Source organism: Chanos chanos, chromosome 8, assembly GCF_902362185.1.
Source record: "Chanos chanos chromosome 8, fChaCha1.1, whole genome shotgun sequence".
NCBI lineage: Eukaryota > Metazoa > Chordata > Actinopteri > Gonorynchiformes > Chanidae > Chanos > Chanos chanos.
The window spans coordinates 45,893,699-45,903,754 of NC_044502.1; the positions used below are offsets into that span (position 1 = coordinate 45,893,699).

Consider the following 10,056-nt stretch of genomic DNA (forward strand, 5'->3'; position numbering starts at 1 on the left):
CCAATCCTCAGCTCACCTGTTGATTATTGAAATAAGGAAACAATAATCAGTTTAAGATATGAGGCTTGCTCCACAAAATAAAGATAGATAGATAGATAGATAGATATACTTTTTCAGGAATATGGATTCTCTTTTCATGAATGATCCACAGAGAGAAAGCTGGGAAGACAGCAGACCTGAAAGAGAAATGTTGGTTAGCAGAGAAAAGCTTCACAAACATAACGTTTTCCATTAAGATAAAACATTCTCCATTATCATAATGGACTGTGACCGTTTTGCGATGTCAACTCCCGGATTTTATCCACAGAAAACTCACATCAACTGATTTTGTACTAAAAACTCAAAGCTCTCTGTGCCCTTTTAACCCAAACTTTTTTGTTTATTATTTCATTATCAGTTACATATCGCACAATACATCATATTATCATATTACTAATCGCTACGCTGTCCTCTCTAACCTTTGCGGGGTTTCTATGGAAACCCGCGTATCTCGGAGAATGCCCTCCGAATAACATCACGTTGTAAATAAAGAGCCGATGCTCTCGAGCGTGAAGCGCGTTGTTTATCGCTGCGGCGCGATCCAGTCACAAGCAGCCTCTTCAATCACACAAAACAGTGAAGAGAGGACCTGGAGTGAACAGTGACCACGAAGCCTTGATCGCAACACAACAGAGAATTCTAAAAGTCGATCTAGTGTATTTCTATCACTCTTTTTGGGGTCTCTTTTTTATTTGTCGTGATAGGTCTCGTATACACACAGGGCAACAGCTGACTGGAGAGACAGCGGGAATTGTTCGGTTGTACAAATGGACTGAGTGACGGGACTGTCACGCGTGGGTTGTTGAGTCTCTTTTCTGAAGAGCTCCCAGCCTGTGCTATGAGTAACAAAAATCTCTCATCATTTATAGTGTGCGTGAGTCTCATCATCTTTGAGAATGGACTCTCTCAGAATTATTACACATGCTATCAGATACGGCTGCATCTCTTTCTTGTTCATGCTTTGAAAGGGTAGATTCTTAAGGGAGGAGGTGCTTATGACTCCTGTGAGTAACTCGCTCTCAGTGTAGTAATATCTTGGGGTGTTTGTCTCTGTAGAGCAGTATTTATTTATTTATTTATTTAAATCAAGTCCTGGGGTTTGACTGGACTATGGCAGAATTTCTTTGTCTACTATCTACTATCAGAAACACAGAGCTACAGTGAAAACTACTGTACAGGAAAGCAGCAATAACATTTCCAGACTGTATATAGAACAGAGAGACCCCAGGGTTGAGCTGTATGTGGAAGTGTAATCAGAACTGAAACAGACCTCAATTCAGATTTGTCCTAATCCACTCAGATAAGCACATTATTTTGTACATATGCTCTGCGGTGCCGAAGTGATCTGTCTGTGGAGAAAATGCGCCTCCTTGTGGACACTGAGGTAAGGGACAGCTCTGTGGTACCAAAGGCTTTGCATGCCAAGAGAACATAGTTAACCAACATCATCTCTCATGATGGCTTGGCGTCATTTTGCGGGATTATCATTAAATTTAATGGTTTATGAACATATCGTGACATCTGTCAAAAACTGAGAATCAAAAATCTGTTCCTAGGGATCATGACAGTTCCTAAAATTCATCATCAGAGTCCTGTCACCATACCCTCTAATGCCTCTGTTCCTCTTTCTATAAAAGGTTATCAAATTCCAAAAGGACTGGATGTGCTGAAGCAACATCAGAGAAATGTCACATTCTTAATCATTAATTACTTAATGATTTAATCATTTACTTGATTCAGAAGAGCATAAGAGCCAAGTCACAAGGAAACAGCACTCTGAAGAGACCTGGAACACAGCTCAGTCACACAGTAAACCTAAATATCAACACTCACACACACAAACACACACGATCTCTCTCTCTCTCGCTCACACACACACACACACACACACTCTCTCACTCACACACACATTCAGGAGTTAAAAAAAACAGAGGCAAACACAGGAGCAGATCCTATGAACTGGTTTATTGATACAATCGCTCTTCACAGAGAAGAGTATTTGAAATTCCTGAACGCAGAAAATTCCACCACTTTCTCTCACCAGTTTTCCCACTGGGATTCCACTTCATTTCATTTACTCTCCTAGTTCATCTTTTTTTTTTGTTTGTTTCTTTTTTTTAAATATAAAAGTTAGCATGACTAAATTCTTTGCATATTCGTCCATTTACATTGTACAAGTGGCAAAGCCTTCCCTTCAGTGGACTGATGAAACAGGGACTCATTGAAATCAATGCCCAACTCAACGAAACGCCAGAGCATCTCGCAAATACATTCAGAGAAACACCTTCAAGTCACTGATGATGAGTGTGTGCGCACACACACACACAGAATCAACAGACAAAAAGAAATCATTTGTGTTTGACTAAAATGAAAAAAAAAAAGGATAAATACAGGCCCCTGTTTTGTTCAGTAAAACACACACCCTTGTGGTTTCATGTGCTTCCTTGACAATAGAGATTCTACTACCAAACACACTTCTGTTCTTCATTGTCAGCTGGGTTAAAAACAGTCGGGTTGATCTCAGAACCTCTAAACAGCTACTGTATTAATGCGAACCCAATGTGTGGCAGTCAGTCAAAAACATGAATGAAATAAAGATCAGTCAAAATCAAAAGACATGAACTAAATACACTGGCACTGGGTAGCAGGCACTGTGAAGTGACTCGTCTGTCTCCACTGTCTCACAGACTTCAGAACATCTTTAAAGCTTAGTGTTCACTCTCAACAGTTCTTTCAGCTTCCCCCTCACACACACATACACACGTACGCACACACACTCTCTCTCTCTTACAATACACATACACACACAAACACTCTATAACTTGCATATATTAATTATACAAGCCAGTGGTCTCCTAAGTTAGAGGTGCGGTTGGAGAGGTTGCAGAGGGAGAGCCTTACAGATGCATAACACAGGTTAAACAGCGTTCGTATCTTTCTGGAAATGTCCGTGATGATTCTCCATCTGATTCAAGCTTTCCATAATGTATCTCCATGAACCAGAACCAGAAGTTAATACACACATATAAAGATCCACACATACATAGAAACACTCACGTTTATAAATTATGTTGGTCTGTTACTAAAAAAAAAAAAACAACAAACAAAAACAAAAACAAAACCTTGCAGTTTCAAGTCATTGCACTGCACTCAGTCATATGCCTGTCTCGTGTGGGGTCCACTTTTACTGTCACTTGGTATCATTTATTTTGGGAGAGGATAAAGCAGATCTAAACAGGTTTTTTGCTAAGTTCTGCTCTAAACGATAGTCAAGACCATCTGCAATAAACAGTTATTACACTGTAATAATCATTTACTACACTTTAATAAACGATTAACAACAGTCCTGTTTTCTAGAGAATAACGCTGTAATTTATGTTAACGTATAACCTACAAAAGGGGGGGTGGCGTTACATGAAATGTTTTTTTTCTCGTGTGGAGAGAAAGAATAATCCTCATGTCGTGTGTATGCTGTGTATTGCTCTTAAGCACGACATGAAAGCTCACGCCTGCAGCTCTAACACAGGCAGTGTCGTTCATTATGGACCAGTCAGCAGTATGGCACCAGTACACACTCAGCTCTCTCCTGCTGTCCACAGTAATATTGCATTAAGGTGCTGTCAGCGTGGCCCCGCGGAGGTCACAGGTCACAGTCCCTGCATACAAGCACAGTGTCAGGAGCTATACAGACCAACGGGTCGGGGGGGGGGGGGGGGGGGGGGGGGGGGGGGCATGTCTTCTCTTCACTCTTTATATACGGTTTTCAAAATTTTTAAAAAAAGTGCTTCAAATAGGCTTTTACTCGGGCACAGGACTGCATGGTTTCCTACAAACCACAAGTGCAAAAAAACAGATACAGCAGAGGAACAATATGGACATGCTATGACACTGCTTACTGAAAGGTGCAGAGAGAGAGAGAGAGAGTGGAAAGAGATAAAGAGAGAGAGAAAGTCCGAAAGAAAGAGAGAGGGAGTGAGAGAGAGTGTCAGTCAGGGCTGTTACACAAAATAATTAATACAAACAGCATCTCTTTACCAGGCACGGCTGATTTGCCACGAGGGATAACGCACTGCATCACTGTATATACAAACAAACAAACAGTTAAAAGGAGCAGAGCAGAGGGGAGGAGCAGAGAGGAGCAGAGAGGGGGCTAAACGGAGAAGGCAACATTCACTCCTCGTGGAGACTAGTCTGTGTGTGGAGTCTGAGAGGTAAATCCTCACTGGGGGGGCCCGGGCCCTTCATTGCCATACTAGCCCCGACCATGACCGGGTAACTACGGTTACGCCGCATCCCCGCGTTGATGACCGGCAACCCTCCGACGGGGCTGGTAACCCCTGGATGGGGCCCAAACGGTGGCCCCGGTATCGGCAGAGCCCCGAGTCCGGGCCCTGGCGTCAGGGTCGTGGGTGCGAGGCTGAAACGCTTCACCTTGTCCAGCAGTCGGAGGTTCTGTACGCTAACCTCAGTCTGGCACTCGGAGTCGGTTTGACCCCGAGCCTCCGCCCCCCGCACCTCCTTCAGAATGGAGCTGGCCGGCCTGGAGGCCAGGAAGTTGGGGTAAGGTGGGTCAGAAGGGCTGAAGTCTACGGGGACCACGGGGCTGGTGGGTTGGGACTTCGTGGGCGAGTTCGGGGGCGTGGAAGGGAGGGGTTCCGTGCCGTGGAGGGCGGCGCCAGAGGGGTTGGGGGCGCGGGCGCGGTCGACCCGGTTCCAGCTCTGGGGGTCATAGACGGCCGCGGAGATGCCCCGCTCCTGCAGGAGACGTACCAGGCCCAGGGAGGTGCTGGTGGTCTTGGTGGAGTCGCGCAGATTGGTGAAGCTCTCGGCCAAGCTGAGGCGGCGAGGAGTGCACGGGGTGGAGATGGGCGTGGAGTGCAAACTGCTGGTCGTCATGACGCAGGAGGTCAGGGAGGGGCCGGACAGAAGACTGCACAGGGGAGGAGAAAGAAAGAGTCAGATCTCCGTGAACAAGTATTGCATAAGGAGCGTTGGCTTTGTGCACAGTCTAAGGTTCTGGGTCACAGGGAAGAGTGACAGGGTTAATAGCATCTGGTACAGCAGAAGCACTCTGCCTGAAGCCTCAGAGATCTCCATATCTGGCAATCGGAGAAACAGACCTGCCCCCTGGTGGCGACATTCAGAATACACTTCACCACCTTGGCAGCATTCTATCGCTGCATCCACATATCACAGATGTTTAAGAAAAAAAGGTGTAGCTGAAACAACAGGCTCCTATTTAACATGACAGAAAAATATCTAGTCTGCAAATATTCTCTCTTCACACAGAATTATTTGAGTCAACTTCTTTAGACGTAAAATCTGGTTCCGACAATGTGGTTACATTCTCATCCACATTGTATTTAAGTGAACAGCTGCAGGGCTCTGAATTGTGCTAATGGATTTTGCGTCACTCTGGGCTTCCATGCAGTCTCTGTGCCAGTGCTAATTATAACATGCATGTTAACACTTTAGCAAAGACAGAACACAGGGATAAGACCAGTCCAAACGCAGCACACCAAAAACCACTTCAATTCTGCTGCACTCTTGTGCCAAAACAATGTCAAACATACAACCTGAATGTTTAAAGCCTCGCGCGTGAAATTAATGCTATGAATTGTGAGACACTTGGTAGAAGTCATCTCGTGTGCATTAGGGTACAAGTGTGGGGTGTGAATCAGGGCTCAGACCTTTTGCTTCAAGCACATTCATAACCGTTTGTCTTAATAACGTCCGTGGTATTTTTGCTTCAAAAACATCTCACTGCTCTCGCCACTCGGTACTCAATGGGAAGGGTGGTTAGATCAGAACACACTCTGTTAGAGAGGGCCTTCCCTCAAGAGAGAACATGCTAGGGTCATGTGACTTCTCCTCACCCCTTCCGGGGGCGTGGCTCAGTGGGCCTGTTCTAAGCCCGCCCTCAGAACAACCTGATAGAGAGCAGCGTCTTCCTCCTCATCACAAGACCTGCAGAGACCCAGTCATACCCAGTTGCTACGGAAACCACCCACTCAGCCAACACAATGATTTACCTCTGAAGGAAGGTCATACATATATCTCTACAGCACAAGCTGGTAAGGACCAAACCTGTCAAAAATTACTTCAGGTCCAAAAGAAGTCAAGATCTTCTTTTTCAATGACACTACAAGCTGTACAAAAGGTTTAAGAGTTCACATACTCACCCCTTAGTGGTGAGAGGGGTAACTGCTATGAAATGAATATTTGATCACATATCTCCCTCTTGTGTAGAGAGAGGGAATTGCAGGCTCACCTGGGCGTGACGCGGGTCAGCTCATCGGTAGGGTGGAGGATACGGCAGGTGGTGAAGGTGTAGGTGGAACTGGTATGAGACATACATTTACCAGGGAAATGCACTGAGGACAGGAAGAGAGGAGAGACACTGGTCAGTACACACACACGCACACATTTGCATGCACATGCACATGCGCACACACGCTCTCTCTCACATGCGTGTGTGTACACGCACGTGCACACACACACACGCGCACACACACACACAAAGAGAGAGCTCGATACCAAAAGGAGTTTAAAACTGCATCAGGCATTTGGTGATGGAACTGATTCCCATCACAAACCTTCTCTTCTCATTAATGACGTAATAATGTATTTCTGTCTGTTTGTATTAACACCTACTCAGACATCCTGCCACAGAGCAGCTGTTCTACAGTGCTTCTTCACGTTGGCTGATAGCATTCTGATGCAGTTTTAAAACACAGTTACACAGAGGAGGAAAAGGCTGATCGGTAAAAGAGAATTAGCTGATTGGACATCGATGACAAGTGACTTCCAAACATCCTTAAGCATGCATGAAAAGATCACATTCCACCAGTAGCAACTGCTCAACCATGTTTCTTCCCAGGAAAAGGCTTGAGGAGCGCAGCTCTGTGTGTGTGTGTGTGTGTGTGGTTCGAGTTTGTGCGGCACTGTGTGTCCAAATGTTGCCGAGGACATATAAAAGAACTGACTTAGTGCAGACATGTTTGCTGGTTCCCACATGGCTTTCACTGTTAAAACATTCCACAATATTTCTTTGGTTCCTATGGTTATGGCTGGAATTACAGTTATGGTTATGGCTCGAGTTAGGGTAAGTTAGAGTAAAAGTCAGTGGGTATTCTTGAGGAGGTCAGAGTAACAGTCAGTGGGTATTCTTGAGGAGGTCAGAGTAAAAGTCAGTGGGTAGTCTTGAGGAGGTCAGAGTAAAAAGTCAGTGGGTAGTCTTGAGGAGGTCAGAGTAAAAAGTCAGTGGGTAGTCTTGAGGAGGTCAGAGTAAAAAGTCAGTGGGTGGTCTTGAGGAGGTCAGAGTAACAGTCAGTGGGTAGTCTCGAGGAGGTCAGAGTAAAAAGTCAGTGGGTATTCTTGAGGAGGTCAGAGTACCAGTCAGTGGGTATTCTTGAGGAGGAAATGTAGAAGAGAAAATGTTTGTGTATGTGTGTGTGACTCCTGCTGGCTGACTGCAGGGGTATATGTAGGAGTCAGAGGAAAGAGGAGACTTGGAGTGAGGAGTGTTTTTATAGAACACTGAAATGTGATCCAATGACATTGAGCCCCCCGACCTCCCACTGGACTCTACTGCTTCACTGTTAATGCACACACTTACTCCACTCTGTGGGGTGTGTGTGTGCGTGCGTGTGTGTATGTGTATGTCCAGGCACATTTGCTGTCTTAAAGTATTTAATAAATGTAATTTTGAGGACACATTTGCTCTTTACTATCTGAGATTTTATGCAACTAACTTCTCGGTTTAGATCTTTCGGGAAATGCAGGCATTGATCAGAGCAGCGACATGCAGCGATAAGATCGGGTTGTTTATGTTTGAATCCCAAGAGAGCTTTATCAGAGATGGTGAAGAAAAAGCTTGATCAGAGATGGTGAGGAAAAAGCTTGATCAGAGATGGTGAAGAAATATTAAGAGTGGATTTGGCTGCAGTGGATTTGACCAAAGCAAATTTGATACGGTGTTGAATCGAGAACAGAGTCGTGGAGACTAGGGCCAGGGCCGGAGGGATCCCAGTGGCCGTCTCGTTATCGTCACTCGCAGAACAAGCTGCTTGAACGAGCCCCCCCCCAGTGGGATCCACACCAGGGCGCTTGTGACTGATGTAATCTACAGCCATAAAACTAAAAGCGCTGAGTCTCCAGGAACTGACAACATTCTGGTTCAACACCACAGAGGATCAGAGAGAGGTGAATCAGAGAGGAGATGGACTGGAAAAGGAATAAATACAGGATAAAAGGGAAACAAAAAAAAAAGAGATGTCACTCTACTGGAGACAGGGGCGTCGAACATCGTGGATGAGGTAGATGGTTTTGGGGTGTGCGGTGAGTACTGCTAGAGATGGATGAGAGAGGGACCAAGGCGTGGCGTGGTCGTGTAGGGTGAGAGCGGGATGTGACCAACGAATGCCCCGGTACGTAGCGCTCCGTTGGGGGGGGAGAGGGGGTGTCGGGGCGGTCAGGGAACGAAGACGCGTCCCTCCTCCCACACACCCCCGCACGAGCCTGATTAATCCCTGGTTAGCTGGGTTAAGTCTCTCCCTCACCAGACGACGCCTCCTCTTCCGAAAGATCGCTCGCTCCGACCGCACCGTTCGACTCCTCCTCTTTCGTCCGGTTCTTGTTGTGACTACGGCCGCCGTTGTCGCCGTGGCGACGGCGCTGGCGACGGTCGCCGGGCGACGGGGGCAAGGAAGCTGAGGTAGAGGGGCTGGGGAGAGAGCGTTCACCTGGCTCGTCCTCCTCGGGGTCGGTAAACTGGTACGCCTCCTCCGCGCCCGCCTCGGCCTCCTGCTCCAGCGGACGGAAGCCCTTGGTCACCACGCCGGGCCGAGAGTCCAGGATCCCGCCCAGGTGAGGCTGGGCCAGCAGCTGCCACTGGTGCAGAGTGACTGACCCTGAGGGAGACAGAGAGATAACAGAGATAACAGAGATGAGAGACAGGCAAAGCCTCTCCTACAGCTAGATAATGTGTGACAGTCCATTTCACTTCAGAGTTACTGCTCTTAGCATGGTTGTTGTGTGTATGAGGCATTGTATGAGAAAACTTAATGTCATTTAGAGGAAATGGGGATGAGGGAACCTAAACTGAAATCCTTTACATTCATTTTCAGTTTACTAACCGGAGTCAAGTAGGGGTTTTGACAGGGTTTAAAGTCTTGTGTATTTCTAGAGTTGTATTTGTGAATCTTTTTTTCGACTTAGTCTGTGTGTGCATTGGCAGTAAACGGTATAGAAGTCTATATAACTGCACACAGGCACATTCAGTAGGTTACGTGGTGCTGATATACTCTGATAAAGACTCTACTGACTACTACAGTGTAGACTCTTCACTGTGATTCATCAGTCTCTCTGTTCTTCCAGGCCTCGGTGCAGTTTACACACATGCAAGCAGACGGCCTTAACTCAGAGCACAGTCACCCAGGTCTGGAGTCTACAGATCAGAAACACACACAATAGTGGGCAGAGCCGTTCTCATGTGCGTATCGGACCGTATGCATACATGGTCATTGTACTATTATTTCCATTGCGCCATAATTTCTGTTTGCTCTGGGCAGCAATAAATATATGGGTGTTCACATGTAGCTTCTGATAATCAGCCCTCAGCTCTGTCTTTCTCCATGACTTAAACAACCCAGTTTACACACAGTCACATTAACCTATCTCTGTCTTAACCCAGATTACCATCAAGCCAACCTATCTCCATTTTATTAGCAGTAACTGAGTCCTGGCATCCTGAGGAGCCTGGTGAAGCAATCACATATAAACATTTATGATCTGAACTACATCTGGGCAAGCTGATCAGATATTACTCAACTCGTCTATGTCAACAGAGAGAGAGGTCTGATCTTAGACCGTCGTCTGTGTCCTGCTGTGTGACGGAGTTTGTGTGTCTGTGCCCTTTGACCTGAAGGTTAGGCACAGAGAGTGGACAGTAAAGAAAGAGAAAAAAAGAGGAGGAGGGTGAGGAAGGGACATTAGAGTTTATTGGAGTTTCTCGTG

The 10,056-nt window shown here is 46.2% G+C and overlaps 1 protein-coding gene across 3 annotated transcripts in view; it reads right to left on the reverse strand.

The window, feature by feature from the left end:
• Window positions 1–3,781: 3,781 nt before the first annotated feature.
• The window catches only part of trak1a (trafficking protein, kinesin binding 1a), a 34,312-nt gene continuing 28,037 nt past the window's right edge, over window positions 3,782–10,056 (reverse strand). The window contains exons 14-17 of one of the 3 annotated variants that reach the window (XM_030781420.1): window positions 8,601–8,951; window positions 6,311–6,413; window positions 5,851–5,853; window positions 3,782–4,969 (exon numbers count right to left, since the gene is read on the reverse strand). In XM_030781420.1, the coding sequence (XP_030637280.1) occupies window positions 4,210–4,969; window positions 5,851–5,853; window positions 6,311–6,413; window positions 8,601–8,951 (1,217 nt within the window). In that variant the 3' untranslated portion in view covers window positions 3,782–4,209. The remainder of the gene's footprint in view (window positions 4,970–5,850; window positions 5,854–6,310; window positions 6,414–8,600; window positions 8,952–10,056) is intronic. The other 2 variants (XM_030781422.1, XM_030781421.1) reach the window with 2 other exon arrangements.